Genomic DNA, 23,232 nt, shown 5'->3' with positions numbered 1-23,232 from the left:
ACTGAACTTGTGTTGTTCTCAAGTCCACTGCATTGATCAGTTATACAAGTTGCAATATTCTGAAACATTATGAGAACTAGAGTTATTTTATAATCACATTGAATATTTTTTTTAGCACATAATCAGAGTGAATCATAGTAACCAAATCATTGACTGTATTGATACAAAAATCTGGATATTTACTAACACCTCCAAATAAAGACAAGTTTGCTTTTGGGGAACAAATGGCAACAATTATTGCGACAAGCAGAAAACATTACCTAGAATTTAAGGGAAGGATGGAATGATCTGCAACTACAATGCCATTAATCAATATATTGAGGATGCTGTCTGCACTCATTTAAATTTCCTGCATTAATCATAATGGAAGTTTGAAGTAAATAACAGTTGACATGCATGATGCATCCCCAAATGAATACTCCGGTTATGGAACACTTCAAGCATATTGACCAAGTTTATGGAAAACGTGAAGAAAGTCTCCAGAATGTGTAAGAGAGAATAAAAAATGGATTAGATCAACCAAAACACTGAAGCAGTATGACAAGTTTCCTTTTGAAATTTGCACATCTTTTATTCCAAGCTTTGAGATTGATCATGGAATATTTTGTCGGTTCTAAGGTGTCTATAAGCATCAATTCCTACCACAAATAATTTAATTTCACATAAAACATTTTACTTTGAGATGAAAAAGTTCGGCTAAAGACCTTTCATGTAGCTCAAAATAAAAGGTTCAAGGGATGTCTCTCGGTGCCTTGTTAGTAAAAATGAACTAGAAAGTAGAAAGTATTAGTCCCACATCAGTGAAGTTGTACGGGTGAAATCTGATAGCAGATTATAAATAAAGAGGGATCAGCAACATTGTAACATACTTACCTGGATGGGGTCAATGGGTTATCATGAAGACCCATGGCCTAAGAAGGTGACCTCCATTGCACTTAGGAGGGGTGTCTTCTTAAGGTCTACCCAAGTGGTGGAGCCTGCATCATAATTTGTTGCTGAGGGGGCCTGCGTTCGCGCGGCCTCCACCCAATTATAGTTTCAAAATTTTAAAGATCATTGAAATTTTGTGTCACTTGTATTCAGCAAATTGGAAAACAGCTCATGGAACACTTCAAACATATTGGAAATAATAGTATCTTCTCATGGTTATTGAAACGCATTTATGCATGCCTCATGGGGGAGTAGTTAGTTCTTCTAATCTTTGATTCCACCAAGTGACAAAAGACTAGCTAGCTGTTGAATCTGTTGGCTACTATTTACTGTCTAATCTTCATTTGCATAGTTATTGTTGCACAATATTTTGGAGATACTAGTAGTATTCATATTCAAGTGGAAAACAGGTTATGGAACACTTGAATTGAATTGTAGCATATTAACATCAAAGATAAGCAGAAATATAGAAACTTGTATCATCAGCTCATGGAACACTTCAAACATAACATCAAAGATAAGCAGAAATATGGGAACTTGAATCATCAGCTCATAGTTATAAAATAACAGTTATATATGCCTCTTGGGGAAGAGAAAGTATTCAAGTTCATTTGAATATAGTTATTACTATTATTGTGTAAAAATTGATGGAAAATGTAAAGAAAGTATTGAGAATGTGTAAGAGAGAAGAAAAAATGGATTAGATTAGCCAAAGCACTGAAGCAGTATGTTTTTTTTTTTGATAAACCACTGAAGCAGTATGTAGTAGTATCATGGATTGGATGCCTAGTACCTTTTGTTGTAGTGCAATATTAGTCCCACATCGGTGACGTTGTGTGTACACTATGTGAGAACAAGTTATAAATAAAGAAGGATTAGCATCATTGTAAAATACTAACCTGGATGATGCTTTATCTTTCTTTCGTGTGATCTTTTCTTTGTCTTTCAAAATATGCTGGACAATATTTGTAGAATTTGTTCTCAGTGTAAATATTTGGGCGGAAAAGTGAGATTACATATAGAAAGAAAAATATTTTCCTGGGATCAATGGGCCTGTCTGTCTTGTGCCCCACACCCAATCATAGTTTAAACTTTTTTTTTAGCCCATTTGAAATCATAGTTGCAGTAATGAAGCCAATATTCTTGATGAAGTAGAATGCACTCACTCGAGAGTCGTTTAACCTAGGGGTGTGCACGAAATAGATATCTGACTGAAATCCGACTTACCTGTAACGAGAATCTGCTTTGGCGGTCGGATTTGCATGGGCTTCGGGTGATAGAAGTGAAAAAATCAGTTACACATGGTTTTGAACGGACGAAATCGGATTTAAGAAAGCAGAACCAGCGGTTTCCCATGTACCCCGTAGTATTGTGTGAGACCATCTTAATTCTTGGAAACTCCCCTACCAAAACATTGTCCAATGTCTGATACTATCACATGCCTTTGTCACATACTATCATATTTTCAATTAAAATTAAATTGTTTTCTCTTTCATTAACAAGAAGCACGTGTACTATATCCAAGTAAAATAAGAATGGTACTCCTTCATCTTTCACACGCCAAAGCAAAAGCTAAAAACAACAGGAGTTGCAAACACTGAAACTTGAATGTTGCAGTTATGGCGGAGACGGTGTGGAACTATGGAAGCAAGCAAAAGCACGATTCGGAGAAGAACAACAACCTCCTCATGCAAGAGATACAAACCGAACCAAACCATCCGAGTCAACCGCTTTACCGTTGAACCCACCACCCGTCGGAAATGACTGGAGTTTTATGCATTACGGTTGACTATCGGTGAGTAATTTCTGGCCCGAACCCGACCGTAATCGACCGATGCACACCCCTAGTTTAACCAATTACATGTCTTTTAAACATTTTTTTTACAGTTTACGAAAATCTCCATAAAATATACAAGGAACTTGATAGTTTTTTAGATTTTTTTCACCCCCACTTTTTTCCTTTATTTCCGTAATACCTCCGTTTTCAAAATAATTATCGTAATACCCCTGTTTTGGACAAAACCTGAAGCTGCGCAAGTGCTGGAAGATGGCAGAATCGAGGATCACGCCATGCACAACAGGATGGCGGAAATGTCAGTCACGTCATGTGCAGGAGATGGCGGAATTCAGAGTTTTGCCATGCTAGGGAGATGGCAGAATTGCCAGTCATGCCATTGACTGCTGTCACGCTGCTGCTGCATGGGGAACGTGTTTTGATTTTTTTTATTCAACTCTCATATCATTCTATAAATATTACACTTTCATTTTTCACATACTAACTTCATCTTCTTTATTTTATTTGTGCTCATTCACTTTTTACACTGTTTATTTTATAAGAGATGACATTTTCTTCCAATGTTCGTGACAACTATTTATCATCAACGCCTCTGTTTTCTGTGAAATTTGAAGGCCGCCAAGAGCATTTTAAATTAGCGATCGACAAATTGAGTTATCTTCCTGATTTAAAGAGTAAGATTCAAGAAATGTTTTTGTTAAAAAACGATGAACATATAGAAATCGAGCATATGGCCTAACTTAGCTTACTCAGGAATCAATCCAAATTGTTTCTAATGACAGTCACTGTTGGCCTTGAGCCCTGCTGGGATAAGCACTTACCATATAAGTGTTTCTGTATAAGCTATTTTTATGATAAAAGATAAATTAAAATTAAACTATTTTCATATTAGATATACGTGGTTTTAATAATCTCTCCCAAATAGTGTCACAAGTCATAAGTATTTACTTATGCTACTAGATAAGGTCAAATAAGCTATAAGTTGTTTTCACTAACATCTATGTTTTCAACAAGCAATCCAACCAAGGTTACAAGGTGAAAACTTAGACAAGAACAAAATATTGTATTCTTGGATGGAAAAGTTGGCAGAGGAGAAGCATGAATGTACATCTTCACAACTTGCTCTTGCATGGATTCTTCATCAAGGAGACGATGTTGTGCCCATCCCTGGTGAGTAATTTTCCATTTCGTGACCTCAACAAGTTAGACACTTATGAAGCTTACTCGCGTTATGTATGATTCCTTTTGTTGTTGCTAGTATAACATTTCCGTGACCTCTCATTTTGTTGTAGGAACAACCAAGATAAAAAATATTGAAAGTAATATCAGTTCGTTTAAAGTGAAGCTCAACAAAGATGATTTGAAAGAGATCGAAGAGGCTGTGCCAATATCTGAGGTGGCAGGGAATCGGACACCCGATGCTTTTGTTCAATTGTCATGGAAGTTTGCTAATACTCCGTCAAAAGCATAGTTTGAGACCAGTTTTGCATCTCAGTGTTTGCAATTAAAAGTTTCTAGTTGGTCTCTTACATGACTCGCAAATGTAATCCCATATGAATATGAACAAAACCGATTGTAATCAGTCGAATAAGAATAACTCAGCAGAATTTTGTTTCATGCATAATTATTGAGATGTGAAACTGCGATTTTTTTTCATATACCTATTGTTTGAATTTATAAAATAAAACTAGCAAAGTTGATTTAAAGCCAAACTACAAACAAACTATATCTATCTATATCCACATTCCACAAAAATCCTGATTTTAGCTATTGAGAAATGGCAACAATTTGCTGCAACAAGTGGAAGACATCGGATGAAAAATTATCTAAAATTTAAGAGAAGGATGACGGAGTGATCTATAACTTCAAGAAACATACTCTCTAATCAACTTATGAGGATGCAATTATTTAAATTCACTTATATTCAACAGATTTGAAAACAGGTCATGAAACACTTGAAGCATATTAACATGAAAGATAAGCAGATATATGAGAACAAAATACTAGGTAGATAATATTAATTCAGTTGATTTGTATAGTTGTTATTGTGTAATATATTATGAAAATGTAAAGAAAGTCTCGAAAGATAGAAAGAAAAGATCGATTAGATCAGACAAAGCACTGAGGCAGTATATGAGAAAGAAAGAAAGAAAAAATGAAGTAGAAAATAATAATAGTCCCACATCGGTGAAGTTGTATACGTGGTATGTGAAAACAAGTTATAAATAAAGAAGGATTAGCAACATTGCAACATACTTACCTGGATGGGGTCAATGGGTAATCATGAAGGCCCATGGCCTAGAAAGGTGACCTCCATTGCACATAGGAGGGGTGCCTTTCTAAGGTCTACCCAAGTGGTGGAGCCTACATCATAATTTGTTTCTGAGTGGGCCTGCGTTCGCGCGGCCCACACCCAATTCTAGTTCTAAAATTTTGTGGCCCATTTCTAACATTCGTTGCAAAACGCTAAGCCCATTAAATATTTAACAAAATCTCTATCTCCTTTCATTCATTAGTCTTGTGAAATACACTTGTGGTTAATTTAGAGTGAAAGCTAATTGAGTTGCCGATGCTTTGGCAGAATGAAAGCTGTTGGTTTGGTCCTCTTTTTATGCAGAAAAATAAAAAATTGATTTGGATTTATCCACCTAGAATAACAATCACAAATTATGGAGGAAAATGATCAAGCCTAATTTCTAAATTATGAAAACAATAAACAAGTCCTTTGTGGTGGTACAAATAGGAGAAATCTAATTAACGACTCTAACCGTAGAAGAAGTTGGAATCGATCTACTATAGTTGTGTTGATTTCTCACTCTCACTTTTATGATAAATCATAAATTCTCGCCAGTAAAAATTGTCTCTTCATAAGCTATTATTTTATAAAATACATTGACAAACTTATAAATAATACATAAAGCTTATTTATTTGTATAAATTATTGGCTAACTACACATTTGACCATTTACGTTTATTTTAGGTTTCAAGTTGGTCCCTTACGTTTATTTTTGGTTTCAAGTTAATCCTTTCCGTTAGTTTTGTCACTAACACCGTTTGAACAGTACACGTGTCTGTCCACATATGCAAATTGGCTGCCACATGTAACAAAATTGACGGAAATGACTAACTTGAAACCTAAAATAAACGTAAGAGACCAAATTGATACTTTTTAAACATAAGAGACCAAATTAAAACATAAAATAAACGTAAGGGACCAAATGCGTAGTTAAACCTAAATTATTTTACATAAGCTTAAAAATAAATCGATCCAAATGGGACATAACTTTAAATCTTAGTTCTTTATGTGAAAATTGTTAGAATATTTTCCAATATTATGTGGGCTGCTATCAATTGTGAGTTTTGGTTTTAATAAAAACGAGTTGATGTTGTTGTGATTCATTTGATGATGCTTAAGCCCGATAATTGTGATCAGTAATCATGGGCTTGAACACTAATTCTGATTTGTGTAGAAACAAAGTGTAGGCCCAACTTTAGAGTCTATGATGGGTGGTACTAGGGTTGTGATCTTATATAAGATTGGCTAGGTCCCATTTGCCGTCACGTACAAACACATAGAAAAACGATAATACGCTCATTTGTGGTTTTACCCATCAAAGACTGCAAAGACCGGAGCAAGTGATCAGACAAAGAAAGACCGAGTCCAACACTTCAGTGTTCTGAAGAATCAATTGTCATGGCTTCAACAAGTAAGTGTTCTATCATCATATAATATTGATCATAATAATTTTACAAAAATATTTGTATGGTGGTTTATTGCTTCAACATTCTCCATTTATCATATTTTATTGGGTTGTTGGCATAGATAAGCTTTAAGATCATATTGCCTCCTTGAACTTTTAGTTTTAAGCTAAAAATGTGGTCACATAGGAATGATGAAACACTTAAAAGCAAAAACAATTTTAATTTTGAACCACCACTCCTACTTAATTTATGTTTTCGTATGAATTAAAGTTTATTATGTATTTTTTTTTTTTAATTTCAGAATTTATTTTGTGATTTTTATAGATATACATGTTTATTTTCCTATCATTAATTTTTTTTCTTTCTCTCATATGACATCATGTTAATACATGATTATCTTATTTTTTTATTCATTCTCTCTATTTTTTTTTTTACTTTCCTCTATATTTTCTTCATCAACCAAACAAATAAAAATTAGGTAAAGATTAAGTTGTCTCGGTTTATTTTTCTCAAGAATTAAAAATTATTTTTATTTTTCTTTAAGACAATTGAATCTTTAAGTTTTTCTTAGAGACCAAAATGAGTCTTCTAAAAAACAATCTTCTTGTTCTCATAAATGTTGATAAAATAAAAAAGTAGAATGATACAGGTGTCCAATTTCATAGTCCAATTTGAGTGTAAAAAACAATCTTCTTGTTGAAATTGGTTGGTTATACTTGGTCAATATTTCTTTATTTCATTATAAAAATAAAAAATTGTCTGTCATACTTGAATATATATAATGGATTTGGTACTAGTAGTTGTAGGTAACAAGAATAACAAATCATCAATATTTGACTAACAAACAATATGGCAAAAGTGGATCTGTCTAGGATATCTCTAAGACCATTCAAGCTAACAGATGTTGACGATTTCTTGTTATGGGCAGGGGACAATGAAGTAACCAAAAACCTCAGATGGAAAACATGCAATTCAAGGGAAGAAGCTCTAACATTCATCAGAGATGTCTGTATACCTCATCAATGGCGACGTTCGATTTGTCTCGACGATCGTTCAATCGGTTTTGTTTCGGTGTATTGATGGTCGGGTGATGATAGTTGCAAAGCTGATATAGGTTATGCTGTTGCTTCTAACTATTGGGGACAAGGGATAGCCACAAAAGCAATCAAAATTGCTTTGTCTCAAGTTTTTAATGATTTTTCTGATTTGTTAAGGTTGCAAGCTTTTGCTTATGTGGAGAACAAGGCTTCTCAAAGAGTTTTGGAAAAGGCTGGGTTCCTTAAAGAGGGTGTTCTTAGAAAGTATACTTTTATCAAAGGTACCGTTAAGGATTTGGCTGTGTTTAGTTTTTTGTCAACAGATGAAATTAATTTCTCTGAGGCTTTGATTGACTAGTTGACCTCAAGTTACTTTTTAGTCAATGGTAAATCTTAGTGAGGAACCTTAATTCTCATCCGTTCTCGACTCCACGCATACATTTTAGTCAAAACTTGGTAATCTTATTTTGAAAAACTGTTACTATTTGAAATGTTCGATTGACGGTCACCAATTCTCTAATTGTGTGACTGCAGGGAATTCAGAATTTTCATTTAATGTGTTGTAATTTAGTTTAAAATAATATTATCATTCACCGTAAGCTCTTGCTTCATATAATTTGTTATGAGATATATGATACAGAGAAACTTGATTTGGTTGCTTATAGTCACTTGATAAATTTATTTCTTCGGATTTATAATAAATACAAAATTTAGATGAATTTTTACTTGATAATATTGGTGATATGAGATAAAGTCTGGTCCCAACTATAAGTTCATCCATCTCCCTATAACATCAACATAATGTAGACTAGATCATATAAATTAGTTATCTTTGTAAACAATAATGAAAAAGAAAAAAAATGGAATAGGAGAAGGAGAAAGAGAAACAACAAAATGAGACTAAAATTTCAATAGAATATCATAACTTACAAAAATAAGATTATAAAGGAGAATATATAACAAAATTTATTTAAAAGAACCAAATTACTAATTTATAAATATAAAAGGCCAACAACATAAAACTAATAACCTATTATTTAACACTTCTTCTCAAATTCACGATAAGAATAAAAAAAAGTTAGTTAAGATAAAAATCACATGTAATAATATAAACCCAAAAGTAGCAAAACAGGCAAGGAGAAAGACAACAAATGCATGATTTTACACCATAACAAAATTAGAAGATGATTTCCAACACATTTTAAAAATGTTGCGTAAGGCACCAAAATTCATAGACAAGACCGTATGCGTATTAAATTGTATCATTGTAATATATGGTCCATATATGCACAACCCATCCATTATTGTGATTGTACTACCGGTATGGGTCCGACCGGTTCGTAAATGTGAAGGAAATTAATTTGAAATGCGTTTTCATTTTTGTCATTCAATAAAAATTTCAAAACTCGTTTTTCGAATTTTTTTTGCATTGAAAAAAACTTCAAAATATGTTTTTTTGAAACTGTGTCTTAATATTTTTTAAGAGTAAAATCAGATTTTTGTGAGAAAACAGTGTCATGAATTCATAGACAAGACAAGACCAAGACCAAGATTGTACGCGGATTAAATTGTATGGTTCATATATGCACAACTCATCCATTATGGGTCCGACCGGCTCGTAAATGTGAAGGAAATCATTATGCACACTATTACACTGATAATTGGAATCATACACTGAATATTTGTATGGTTCATGTGGAAGAATCACACGTACGATTTAAGAAATGGTTCAGAAATTGTTTTTTCTTAGTTTAACTAAAAAATTATATTAATTGTTTCCTAAAAAAATTGTTAGAAAAGCCATTAATTATTAGAAAAGCCAACCAACCGTCGTAGATCTAGAAAATTGTCAAATGGCCACCGGAGCACAGAACGAACAAATAAGAAGACAAACAAATCTACATAGAAATCAAGTTTAATTTGCCGCGGTGGAGGAGAGACGTTGAAGGCTGCTAAAACTGAACTAGAAGGAGGTCGTGACCCAAATCGACGAAAAAAAAACCTAAAGGAAACAATCCCATGAAACGAGCACTAAATCGAAAGATCCTTCACGCCAAAACCTTCACAATCTAACGCCGATGACAACTTGATGACCCCAGAGGTGTTATAGGTGATGCAGTTTGAAAACCTAGCACCACCACCTCTTAACTCTACATCTTTGCGGTGGATATTTGGATTTTAGAATGGAGAAAATTAGGATAGTGCAAAAAAATCAAAATAGTGGGCATGAATATTTGATTTTTTTTTTTGGTTAATAGACGAATTGACAAAACCATTAAAAATTCACACACACAAAATGAAATGACCAGAGTTCGAACCCCGATGATAACATCCAACACAAGCAATTTCGGCATTTCTGTAGTTGAGCTTTGATTTATTAACTATTTGATTTTAAAATAGAGAGATCAAAATCGTGGATAGAGGGACCATAACCTTATTTACTTTCTCTAAATAAAATAACCATACAACAATCTCAATAGAGAGCCGTTATAATTTCTTTTTTTTTGGTTACAGAGCCGTTATAATTTCTATAGATGTAGATGTGTTTTAAATTTTGAAGTATAGTTTTTGTAACTTCCTAAATATTTATTTATCAAACACCCGCGCATCTATAAATAAGCGCAAAATCAACAAACATATATCACTCAAACAGTACACAACACTTCTTAACTCTCTATATTTGGTTGCATCATATCATATATATCCCTCTTTCTTTTTCTAATAGCATGGCTTCATCTCCATTGATTTTCACAGTTCGAAGGTCCCAACCAGAGTTGGTGCGTCCAGCTGCACCCACTCCTCGCGAAGTTAAACTACTATCTGACATAGATGATCAAGAGGGCCTCCGTTTCAATATTCCTTTGACATTTGTCTTTCGTCACGAATCATCAATGACAAAGAAAGATCCTATTAAAGTTCTTAGACATGCACTCTCTCAAACACTTGTTTATTACTATCCATTAGCGGGAAGAATTACTGAGGGAGCTGGGGGCAAGTTGATGGTGGATTGTAATGGTGAAGGTGTCATGTTCGTTGAAGCTGAAGCTGATGTAACGCTTGATCAATTTGGTGACTCTCTCCATCCTCCATTCCCTTGTTTTCAAGAACTTCTAAACGACGTTGAAGGCTCTGAACAAATTATTGACCGTCCCATTCGACTCATACAGGTCTAGTTATAATAATTCTTGCATTTTCGAAATTTTACAAGTCTCGTGGATATATAATTAAGGAGAGGTGACTCTCTCTTTTTTGGTCATGAAACATTGACTTGTTGTTTCTTCCAAGTTCCCCCGAACTGTTCAATAACAATAAAAATCTAGACCTGGAAATTAAATCTTGAGTCCAATTTTTTTAAAAAAACTTTTTATAATTTTAAATGTGTCTGCAAAAAATAATAATTAAAGAATACATGTTGGCTTAACTAAGGCTAAAACAACGTACGTGAATGAAAAATTTCTAAGGGACAAAAATATGTTTAATGATATTAAAATAGAAAACATGAATTTGTTCAAAAAAAAAAAAATAGAAAACATGAATCTTGCACTAAACCGTACTTACATATGCCTTGAGTTGATTACAACATACATATACTTTTACATGATATTAATTACCTTCTCTGTGTGGTGTTTTGTTTAATAAATGTTCTCAAATCCTAACTCAAATGATAAAAATGTCGAAATTGCTAGTGTCGGATGTTAGGACTGGGGTATGAACTCTAGACATCACTCCACTTGGCATTTCGTCTATCAATAAAAAAAGAAAGAATTAAAATGAAAGGTCACAGTCTCAAATGTGATGGTTTCATATTGGCCCTTGAGTATATATATACTAGTCTACTAGAGAACTTGGTCCCAAGAGAGGCAGAAAAAGTTAATCTCAGTCTAAACAATATACTTATGATTGATAATTATGATTGAGATTTTGCTTACTTTGTCAAATATTTTATGATTTCAATTTTTAAGATATGTGTACATTTTAATCTGCAAATATGATGTACCACTCTTGTAAACCACATTTAATTCTCTCAAGTGTAAATTACACTTGAGAGAATTCATTCCCGTCACCTAAGAATTTCTCATATTACATATGCCAAATTGAGTTGATTGCGACAAATATTTATCTTTATTTCACATTAGAATTAAAATTACAGGTGACACGTTTCAAGTGTGGTGGTTTCATGATAGCAATAAGTTGGAACCATACAAGTGGTGATGCAGCTGGTTTGAAACAATTCATGAATGCTTGGGCAGAAATGGCTCGAGGAGCACATCAACCTTCCATTCAACCTGTGTGGAATAGAGAGCTTTTAATGGCAAGAGACCCTCCACGCATTACATGCAATCATCGTGAATACGAACAAATTATACTTCCGCCAAATACCATCAAGAAAGAAGATACTACTGGTACCATAGTCCATCGATCTTTCTTCTTTTCACCTGCTCACATAGCTGCACTTCGTTGCTTGGTTCCGCTTCACCTTCGTCAATGCACAACATTTGATCTTATCACTGCATCCTTTTGGCGTTGCCGCACAAAAGCATTGCAATTAGAGCCAGATGAAGAAGTACGAATGATGTGCATCGTAAATGCACGTTCGAGGTTTACTCCAAACCAACAATCGTCACTTGTTGGATATTATGGTAACTTCTTTGCTTTCCCGGCGGCTGTCACCACCGCAGGGAAGCTTTGTGGAAACCCGCTAGGTTATGCAGTGGAATTGATACGAAAAGCAAAAGCTCAAGTTACAGAGGAATACATGCATTCTGTGGCAGATCTTATGGTTATTAAAGAACGATGTTTATTTACAACTATAGGGTCTTGTATTATTTCTGATCAAACTCGTGCTAAGTTTACAGAAGTGAATTTTGGATGGGGTGAGGCAGTGTATGGCGGAGTTGCAAAAGGCGGGGCTGGCCCTTTTCCTGGTGCAACATATATTGTCCCACATAAGAATGTAAATGGAGAAGAAGGTTTGATATTACCAATTTGTTTGTCCTCTGAAGATATGAAGAGGTTTGCTATAGAGTTAGATGAGATGCTTGGTAGCAAAAATCATCCTACAATGAGTAGTTCTAGTTTTATCATGTGTGCTTTGTAGTTTATTGCTTGTTATGTTCCAACCGATTGTTAGATAATAAAATAATAGTCTATGTTATTGGGCCTATTAGTTTAGAGTCCATTAGGTTTTATTATATATTCTCTCCAATAACCTTTTGTAATGTTAAGCTATTGGTATTCTATGAAACCCTAGCCGTCTTTCTATTTTCCTATTTTTGTGTATCTCTGATTCTAACATGGTATCGAGAGCATGGTTTGATCCGCTTGAATCAACTGTTGGCTTCCGCTGTCGAATTCCCAAAAGTTTGGGAATATGTTTATAGTTTTTGTTTGATGCTTGCTTGGTCATATTGGACGATAAGAGGTGTTTGTTGATTCTCTTTCTTTGTTTCGGTGGTATTTGATTTCTGCATCAGTTCTCTTTGTTTTTTTTTATTTCGTTCCCTTTGCTTCTCTTCTTACGGCATGTGTTTTGGATTTTCGAAGAATTTGGTTTGTTCCATCTATTGCTTGGTAATATTATTTCTTTATTGATGTTTTTGAGAGTTTATTGTTTGCATAATTGCACCGTTCTTCGGTTTTCGAATTTGGTTTATTGAAAGCCACCGACCAACATTAGATGGAGAGACTTAGTAAGTTTGATGGGATTTGGTTCGTTTTTAAAAGGTGGAGAAGGAATATATGAAAGTTTATATATGGTGATATCTAGAAAAAGGTTGTTTGGAATTAAAATTGTATGCATTTGCCAAATTGGACTTTTGGTTAAATGAATTTGAAGTTGCAGGAACGGCTTTCCGGGATGTATAGGTTCTTTGTCTCAATGTACTTAGTTGGTTTTTGGGTTGAAATGTTGTGATTTCTCGATGCAATTTCAGTTTGTTGCAAGTATTATGGTGGAGTTGATTATGTTTTGCCATTTTAGTTTCAATTGGTTCTGATTGCATTGCACTTCTCCCTATTGTAGTTCTTCTGATTGATTGCATTTCTTCTCCCTATTGCAGTTCTTCTAATTGCATTGCATTTCTCCCTATTACACTTCTGATTGTATTGCACTTCTCCCCCTATTGCACTTCTCCTTATTGCACTTCTGATTATATTGCACTTCTTCCCCTATTGAACTTCTTCTGATTGTATTGCACTTCTCCCTATTGCACTTCTGATTGTATTGCACTTCTCCCTATTGCACTTCTTCTGATTGTATTGCAATTCTGATTGCATTGCACTTCTGATTGTATTGCACTTCTCCCTATTGCACTTCTTCTGATTGTATTGCACTTCTCCCCCAATTGCACTTCTCTCTGATTGCATTGCACTTCTCCCTATTGCACTTCTCTTCTGATTGTATTGCACTTCTCCCTATTGCACTTTCCTCTGTTGATTCTTCTGTTTGGATGCACTTATGGCTGCTCTTCTCTTTGATGGTTTCTCTGTTGACTGTGAATGGCTGCTCTCAGTTGATCATGATCTTAGTTGGGTTGATTTATTGTCAGGGCTAATTTGTAACAAGCTTAAAGTTTAGTAAGCTTTAGCTTGAGGGGTGATGTTAGAAGTTTATTTTATTTGGTAGTTTATTTTATTTTCGTATTTTGTTTGACAAACTCATAATGCTTCTTGTTAATGCATCATGAGTTTGAGAGTAGGTGTTAGATAATAAAATAATAGTCTATGTTATTGGGCCTATTAGTTTAGAGTCCATTAGGTTTTATTATATATTCTCTCCAATAACCTTTTGTAATGTTAAGCTATTGGTATTCTATGAAACCCTAGCCGTCTTTCTATTTTCCTATTTTTGTGTATCTCTGATTCTAACAGTATTCCCTTTGATTTTAAATATAAATAAATGTTGGCCAATTTTTTGATGTATTTGATTCAAAATTTACATCGAATATTTTTTTACTAATATTTACTTCTTCCGTAACACTTTATAAGCAAAAATACACTTTTTAGGTTCATTATATATTTAATGAATCATGCTGAGGAACTCAAATTCTCAACCGTCATTGACTCTACGCATACACCTCAGTGACAAACTCGGCAATTTTAATTATAAAAAGAAAAAAAAAAAAGTGTGTATACGTTGCATTTTACCTCGCCGGTACCTGGTGTTCTCCGCTTGATCTGCTACTGCTGTGCAATGGCCCTGCCCTGCTGTATGAACCTGTGGCAGCAGTTGTGTGTTGCTGCTTTCTGTCGCACCACATGATCGATACAGCCGGTCTCGTCTCAATACCATTCCAAAGTTTATCATTCCTTCGCTTGCAAATACACCACATGGTCATTGCAAACATATGAAGATTATGTTGAGACAACAACTCTAAGATTGTGGAATTTTTTTGAGGGATTTTCATATGTTTGAGGAATATGAAGAATATGAATTGGGATTATGTTTGAGGAATATGAAGATTATGTGAATAAGGAATATGCGAATTGGAAAAAAAGCGCGCAATTTCCAACTTATCCCGAATAAAATTCCATAGCCCCGCTTCAGCTATACCTCCTAAACTTTGTTACAACCGAAAAAACATGCCAATCATTTTCAAAAGACCGCTCACAATGAACGCATCGATCCGTACATTGAATTCCTCTTGTTCGAAGTCTTTCTCTTGTTGGGAGACATCCTCTCGCTTCACGCCATAAAAAGACTTTTATTTTTTGAGGGATTTTCATATTCCTTATTCGCATCCAATCACCGGAAACTCTAAGATCGCTACTATCTACTAGACTTTCCATGATACTCCTTCCGTCCCATTTTACAAGACCTTCTTTGACAAAATGCACTATTCATATGTACCGTATTTTTCTAAAAGTATATAAATGTAACTATTATCATAAAAGATCTTGTTCGATTTGTTTCGATGTATATTTTTCAAATATGAAATTTCTATAATTTTTACTAATAGAGAATTAAAGATATTCGTAATCAAAAGTATGTATTGACATACGTGCAGGAGTCAAAGAATTCTTATATTTTGGAACGAAGGAAGTATGAGATTTGCCACTTGGTGATCAAAACAACTATTGACCATATCCACCTTCCATCGGCTAGTTTCATTATTAATTAACAACAGCCCCTCCTTATTTCTAATCCAAGGATCCTTCCACACTTTAATTTTAGAACCATTCCCTATTCTCCATCTTAGGCCATTCTTAACCACTACACCAAACAAAATTCGGGTTATGATCCAAATTCGCATCAACAAAATTCCCATTCGGAAAATATCTTACTTTGGAAAAAAATTACTCCTTCCGTTCCTTTTTATTTGTCATTTTAGAAAAATAATTTTGTTTCAATTACTTGTCGTTTTGATAATTTAAGGTTATACTTTGTTTATTATACTTTCCTGTAATATTTTTTGGAGTAGTTGTTGAAACCGTAAAAGATTTAATATATATTTGAAAAATTAAAGTTTTTTTTTGGTACATAACATTAATTTTTTTTGTACATAATATATTAAATTTATTGGAAAAGGAGAGTGCGCGCAAAAAAAAATTTATTGGTAAATAAATTAAAATAAGGGTATAATATGAAGACAAGGTGCAAGAATACACTTTCTTAATTTATTGTTTTTTTTTTTTCTAAAACGACAAATAAAAAGAAACGGTGGGAGTATAAAACTTGGAAAAAAAATTATAAAACATTTAAAATTTTGGCCAAAAATTTGGAAAATAAATTAAAATGATCGATATTTTTAAAATTAAATGACTAATTAAAATGTTCTCATGAGCGTATCTCAATTGATAGAAATATTGTAATATACATGGGTCGAGATTTGAATATGAATTTTTTCCTTTATTTACTTTAAGTAGTGAAATTCTAACAATTAAACTGTTTGACAAAAAAAAGGACTAATTAAATTGCTATTTTCCATATTTAAAAAACTAAATCGACATACGCACCATCTCAATAACTAAAATACATATTTACTTATATAAAAATTATCATGAACTAGAACATCGACCCGTGCGGTGCACGAGTCTGATTAACTATAAGATATATAATGATTAAATAAGATATGATAATTCCAATAATGTAAGGTATATCAAAAAAGTTGAGTAACATTAAACGATAGTTCAACAATAATTTTGGATAAATATTCATACAAAGAAAATTATGTTATATTACGGAATACTTCCTTATAGACCACATTCGAAGTCTTAGTCGTATCTTCACCGTCGTCATCGATGATCAATATTTTTAATCATTTTCTAGAAGTAACTCTTGAAATTGCAACATACAACTGACCATGTGAAAACACTGACAATGGAATATATATCCCAACATGCTTTAAAGATTGTCCCTGACTCTTATTAATAGTCATCGCAAAAGAAATCATTATAGGAAATTGTCTCCGTTGAAATTTAAAAGGAATTCTCACGTCAGATGGTGTCAGAGAAAATCTAGGTATGAAAACCTGATCACCAATATTACTTCCTGAAATAATTTTTCCTTCCAGAGCACGTTTTTCCAATCTCGTAATAACAAGTCTTGTTCCATTGCATAATCCTAATTTTTTATTCAAATTCCTTAATAGCATAACTGGAACTCCAACTTTAAATCTCAACTTGTGATTTGGAAGTCCCGACGTAGAAATCGTGTTAAAAAATCCGGGAGTATGAACATCATCCACTGTTTAACCGTCTACATTTTGTGTTAGTGGAGTATCATAACTCAAATATGTTTTTTCTTCATCAGGAATTAAATCCAACATATAATCATTTTTTGTGTCGACTATTGAATTTTTAGGAGCTAGTATAGCTCTATTTTGGAAACACGTTATATCGTTCATTTTTGTAAAAGTTGGGGATAAGTGCTTTCAACGATAGAAGCAAGAGGATCACCTGAATTTGGAATCAATAAATCTGATGGAATGTCAAGTTCTAAATCATCGTCGTTGTCATCTCCAATTTCTCCATCGCCAACACCCAAAACCCATTCAGAAAACAATCTTCTTTGTTCAACGTCTGCACTTGAAGCACCACCGAGAAGCCTCATGTTTTTACTCAATGTTAAAACTTCACAAAAATTCCAAAGAACCGAAGGATTAATTGTAGCATGAACAACTTTTGGCCTTGTACCTTTGGGTATTACTGGAAGAATTTGTCTAAAATCTCCGCCAAAAACAACAATTTTTCCACCGAAGGGAATGTGTTTATTTTTTTCATCAACAGACTTGAGAATATTTTTTAAAGTTTGATCAACAGCTTCGAAATAGTGTTTGTGCATCATTGGTGCTTCATCCCATATAATGAGCTTTGCTTTTTGTATTAATAGCACCAAAGGGCTTTTAGGAACTATGGTACATGTTGAAAACTCGTTAACATTTAGAGGAATACAAAACCTTGAATGTGTTGTTCTACTGCCAGGTATAAGCAATGCATCGATCCCACTTAAGGCAACTGTTAAAACTATCTCACCTTTTGAGCGTAATGCGGCTGACATGACCCTCCAAATAAATGTATTCCCTGTACCGCCATAACCATAAAGAAAAAACACAACATGTTTGTTTTCGTTAACTCTTGTCATGATTGTGTCATATACTTTACATTGCTTTGAAGTCATAGTTGACATCAATCTAACATGTTCCTCAGTTAATGATTGTCTGTAATAATTTAATTCGTCGTGTATTAAACTATTTTGTATATCAGGAACTAATGATGTGTCTGCTCTAGGTATTGGAGGATAATCTTTTAAACTCTTCCCACAACTACGTAACATGATCTCAATATCTGCTAGTGCATATTGTATCAATTGATCATCGGATAATATTAAATCTGCAATGTTAAAATCAAAATAATGAATGTGATTAGTGACATGACTATGGTTGTGTTTGGTTGTATTGCAAAAAAAATTGATTTAGCAAAATTGAGTTTGATAGATTTGATTTTGGTTAAAAGTGAGTTAAACAGAATTGATTTATGTTTGGATACATTAACGTAAAAATAAAGGGTATTTATAAAAAATATCAATTCTTTTTCCTTTTTTTTTTAACAAAATTCTTTTTCCAGTTTTAAAAAACTACAATTTAATAAACTGCATAATAAATAATTTAAAAAGTGATATAAGCAAGGTTACATGAGTAAAAAAATAAACAACTAATAAGTATGGTTTTATAGAAATAGGTGAAAATATTTTATACCCGAAGCACCAAGAAAGCGTATCTGTTTGTGCAAAATGTCATCAATCAAAAAATGTGAAGTACTTGTCCAAACTATTTCTGGCCTGATCAGCTCATCTGACACCAATAATGTTGCAAACATTACTCTTAAAAAAGTCTTTGTGGCTTGTCTCTTTTATTGCCTCTATATACTCCTTATCATCATCCAGCAAATCTCTTGCAAAACAGACTTCCTTGAAACTATCATATTTGAAATTATCCACTGTTTTTAATTCATCAAAAGAAGTAGGACCTTTGACATAGTTTAACAACGTCCTCAAATAAAACCTTTCACCCGCACCAGGTGGTGCAAAGTGAACTCTTCCAATTGAAAAACCTCTTTGTCTTGGAGCCCACTGATGCAAATTTTCTTTCCACACAAACTTAGTTGGGAATTGACTATATGTTAAATTTTTTGCCTTTGGAAATTTCTTGTTTGCATCCATCCATGCCAAAAATTTTGATGCGCGACTCTTTAGTTTGTTTAGAACGTCTTCAATACGCTCGTTATCTTCAAATAAAACAGTGTGCTTATCTTCAAGATGATAATTAAGCCGCTCAACCGTAAGCTCTCTATAGTGTATATCAAAAGAAAATATCCTTCAAAATTGAGTTTGATAATAACTTTCCAAATCATACGTGATAATAACTTTCCAAATCTCACATGATAATTAATCTCTAAATTTATGATTCGGTAAATAAAAAATCATTGATCAGGAAAGACATAAAAATATTTCGTGATGAATAATATAGTCAACAATAATTTTGATATGATATACTTTTAAAATTGATGGTGCTTATCAATTATTGCACACAATTTTAATCACAATTGGTATACTTGCCATAGTGGTTGGAAATATTGTCTTGCACTTAAGGGTTGCGGGTTCGAATACTAGTCAAGACAAAATTGTAGTATTTTTTAATAAAAATTGCAAGACAATATGGAGGGAAAACAGGGAAAACAAATTAGGGTTTAGGGTTTGCTGGTGTATACAAGCTTATAATATAAAAAATTCATGATAATGATCGCACCACTAGTCAATTATAACTAGGGTTGTTAGGCAATGCTTAGTATTTTCTCCTCATTAAATTTTAGACTTTGATCAACCTCTATCTCCTTTAACTCTTAACTCAAACTAGTTGAGCAATCCAACCTCATGTTTATTTAATCAATACAACACATTTATTTGTTATAATGAATATGACGCTTCTTACCAATAGGAGTTGAAAAGTTTTTCTCGACAAATGTAATTCGAACTATAAATTTTTTCAAGATATAAAAGCGACCTGATGGTATTGATGATATAAGACTAAGTTTGGAGATATAAGTCTAGTCCCAACTACTAGTTCATTTATCTCCCTATAAGTCTAACACCATATATTCATCTAAAATCTTAAGACATTAGATTTATAAGTCATCTCGATAATAGAAAAACAAAAACATAAGTCCTGATCAATAATAAATAATATAAATCCTAAATATAGCAAAATAGATAGGTGAGGAGAAAGAGAGACAAGAAATGAATGAATTTACAACTTAACAAAATTAGAAGATGACAGGCTACCAAGAAAATATTTGATGACTGCAAACACATTTTAAAAATGTTGCGTAAGGCACCAAAGTTCATAGACAAAGACCGTAAGCGGATTAAATTGTATGGCTCATATATACACATTTGTAAATGTGAAGGAAATCAATCTACACATTTGTTACACGTGATAATTGTTTTTCTTAATAAAAAATGTTAAAAAATTGTCCCGAAAATATAACTTAGTTAATTGGGAGAAATATTATTAAGGAGGCAGAAATTCGAAACTTGGATTCTTCATTTCTCTCAAGTGTGGGGTTTTAGCAACTATATCTAACAAAAAAAATTATAAAAAGATAAATTTATGAGCAAATTTACAATATTCAATTTTATAGTATAAAATAAAGAGTATATATAAATATGACAAAATTAAAGTGATGAGACTACTTATGTTTTTCTCTATGAATGTCATGTGCAAAGTATTTTTGTTTGTTAAGTAGTCACTAGACTAAAAACTCATTATTTAACCTCTTATTGCATAGTAATTTATTACTTGATTTTTTCTCTTTTCTATTTTGTTGTGGCATGAGACAGGAGGGACACACCCTCTAAATGTCGTTTGTGATGTTCATGAAACTTATCCCTCACGACATTTAACATTACTGAGAAATAAATGGATGAGTGATTGTTGACACCTCGATTTCTGTCAAAATAAGGGACTGAATTTGATAATTTTTGTTATACTCTGTTTGATTCAGAAACTAGTTATGGAACTGGACAAAATAGGTAACAAAAGACATGACAAAAATAAGAATTTTTGTCCTCTACTATACCACGGGACAACTTTTTGTCCATAGTACAACTATAAAAGATATGAAAAATACCCATTTTATTTTCGAATATAAAGAATATTATCGTTCTATTTTTCTCCGGTATAGTTTTGTTCTGTTATGTACTATTTTGTTATGTACTGTTCTGTCAAGTACTTGCTGTTTTGCGAATCAAACACACCCATCTCAATATCTCTCCTCATTAAGAAATAAAAAAATATAGTTAATACAAAATGAGATTAAGAGAGAAATAAAAATAAGAAATATGATACACAAAAAATGAAAAGAGAAAATCCAATTTTCACAAAATATAAAAAAGAATCATCCATTTCCTATAGGACCAAACTTATGTACAGTTCCATATACACAGTTTTTACTGTGCTAGATACATGGGGGAAATTATTTTTATTTAAAAGCATTTTTCTTTTTCTTTTTTTAATTAAAAAATATAAATAACTACCTTTTTGTGAGAAGAACAGGAAAAACATCATCTAAAGAAATGAATATAAGTTTTGTCCTTTCCTATAAACATTATATAACAATTTTTACTCTAAAGAAATACTACTGTACAAGCTAATCAGCAAATCTTTCAACATTTTCTTAATTATATAGTGTTTATTTGATTAATGCAATACCATTTATTTTAAGACTCTTTCCACTTAGACAGAGGCAAATTTAAATACATTTATAAATATTATTTTAGCATTTAAGTTTTCTCTGCTTTAGATTGGAACACCATCTCTTATATCGTAAATTTATCTCATGTTAAAAAAAAAAAAAAAAAGACTCTTCTCACCAACAAGGGTTCAAGTTTTAGTTGAAGGAATCGATCCTTCACAACATGTTGAATTAAGATTTGAACAAGAATCGAATGATTGCAAAGTGATTTTTGACAGATCTAATTTGAAGTGCAAATTTTCTTCAAATATATAAGAGTGAGGTTGGAGATATAAGTCCAGTCCCAACTATGTGTTCAAAGTTAAAATTCTTTTAATCTTATTTATGATCAACATGTTGCAAGCTAGATCAAATAATTAGTCATCTTATCTATTAAGAGTGTGTAAAAAATAAATAGTAAGAGTGGAATATTAGGATTGTTTAATTATAACATATCTTGGTATTACTCCTCTAAATTGTTTTTGCTTTTCTTTTCATTCAAATAAGTGATTATTCACGTAGATTTGGTTTTTTATTTCTTACTTTTTAAGTTTGTGGTCGTCTTGTGCGACGTTGGTTTGTGGTCGTCTTGTGCGGCGTTGTGTTTATCGTCGTCTTGTGCGGCATTTGTTGGTTTTTCATTTTAGTACGGTGTTTCGTTGATTCAAATTGACATATCTACATCAACTTATTACAGATCTGATGAAGACTTAGACGTCAACGTTGCATATCCGGGAGTATGAATATTCCGGTTACTTTTATTTTGTCATATTTATATGCACTTTCATGATGCCGTTGTATTCTATTAACGTAAGTGCTGCAAGTTTGTTTGTAGATTCATCTTTTTCAGTTTTTAGCAATCTTGATTTTGTAATGATCTATGTATATATTTTCAATTTGAATGAATGAACACATTTTTTTTAATAAAAAAAAATATCTTGGTAAATAATTTATTTTACAACTTAACAAAATTAGGCCATCTCCAATGGTGTAGTACCTATTAGGTACTCATGGTACTTATTAGGTACTACCATTGGAGCACAACACATTTTAGTACCAAATAGGTACCACTTCTCAAATAAGCACCCTCTCTCTCATAGTACTTAATAGAATTTGTGGGACCCATTTATAAATATGTAGAGTTATTGATGAAATGTGTAGTTATTTGTGGGACCGGTTTAGAATTTTTTAAGAGGTGCTGGGTTGGAGAGATTGAGTACCTATTAGATACTATTTTTAAAAAATTATAAATGAGTGATGTGTACATGTGGGACCCACTTAAGTACCCAAAATTTGATTTCTCCATTGTGGATGCTCTTAGAAGATGAGACGTTTTAAATTTTTTAAATTCGTCAACAAGACCTTTAATCAATATTGCAACACCTTTTCATGTTAGACATGATCCGTTTCCAGATGCCAAGTTAATTTTTGTTTTTGACAAGTTGGAGACAAATAATCCAAAAATATATAATTGTCATCAACATGTTGGAAATTTCTAGTTCTCTACACAATTAACAGAAACACACTAACGAAAAGCAA

At 32.8% G+C, this 23,232-nt stretch overlaps 3 protein-coding genes and 2 non-coding genes across 5 annotated transcripts; all 5 read left to right on the top strand.

The window, feature by feature from the left end:
• Nucleotides 1-865: 865 nt before the first annotated feature.
• On the top strand, nucleotides 866-1,026 carry LOC123893378. The gene has a single exon (XR_006803479.1). It is a non-coding gene; the product is annotated as a U1 spliceosomal RNA (small nuclear RNA).
• A 2,439-nt stretch (nucleotides 1,027-3,465) lies between these two features.
• LOC123890847 (perakine reductase-like) lies at nucleotides 3,466-4,321 on the top strand. The gene is made up of 2 exons (XM_045940551.1): nucleotides 3,466-3,895; nucleotides 4,018-4,321. Exons 1-2 carry the CDS (start codon nucleotides 3,799-3,801, stop codon nucleotides 4,194-4,196), a joined length of 276 nt encoding a protein of 91 aa, XP_045796507.1. The 5' UTR covers nucleotides 3,466-3,798; the 3' UTR covers nucleotides 4,197-4,321.
• A 656-nt stretch (nucleotides 4,322-4,977) lies between these two features.
• LOC123893390 lies at nucleotides 4,978-5,137 on the top strand. The gene has a single exon (XR_006803487.1). It is a non-coding gene; the product is annotated as a U1 spliceosomal RNA (small nuclear RNA).
• Nucleotides 5,138-7,103: 1,966 nt separating this feature from the next.
• On the top strand, nucleotides 7,104-7,961 carry LOC123890846 (uncharacterized N-acetyltransferase p20). The gene is given in 1 exon segment (XM_045940550.1): nucleotides 7,104-7,961. A coding segment is annotated over 1 exon segment (546 nt). The 5' UTR covers nucleotides 7,104-7,276; the 3' UTR covers nucleotides 7,823-7,961.
• A 2,131-nt stretch (nucleotides 7,962-10,092) lies between these two features.
• On the top strand, nucleotides 10,093-14,373 carry LOC123890845 (benzyl alcohol O-benzoyltransferase-like). The gene is made up of 3 exons (XM_045940549.1): nucleotides 10,093-10,631; nucleotides 11,615-12,590; nucleotides 14,333-14,373. Exons 1-2 carry the CDS (start codon nucleotides 10,191-10,193, stop codon nucleotides 12,560-12,562), a joined length of 1,389 nt encoding a protein of 462 aa, XP_045796505.1. The 5' UTR covers nucleotides 10,093-10,190; the 3' UTR covers nucleotides 12,563-12,590; nucleotides 14,333-14,373.
• Nucleotides 14,374-23,232: the final 8,859 nt, after the last annotated feature.

This window comes from Trifolium pratense, linkage group LG6, assembly GCF_020283565.1.
Source record: "Trifolium pratense cultivar HEN17-A07 linkage group LG6, ARS_RC_1.1, whole genome shotgun sequence".
Classification (NCBI taxonomy): domain Eukaryota; kingdom Viridiplantae; phylum Streptophyta; class Magnoliopsida; order Fabales; family Fabaceae; genus Trifolium; species Trifolium pratense.
Note: the sequence above shows the minus strand (reverse complement) of the source record. Positions and strands in the feature narration are given on the sequence as shown.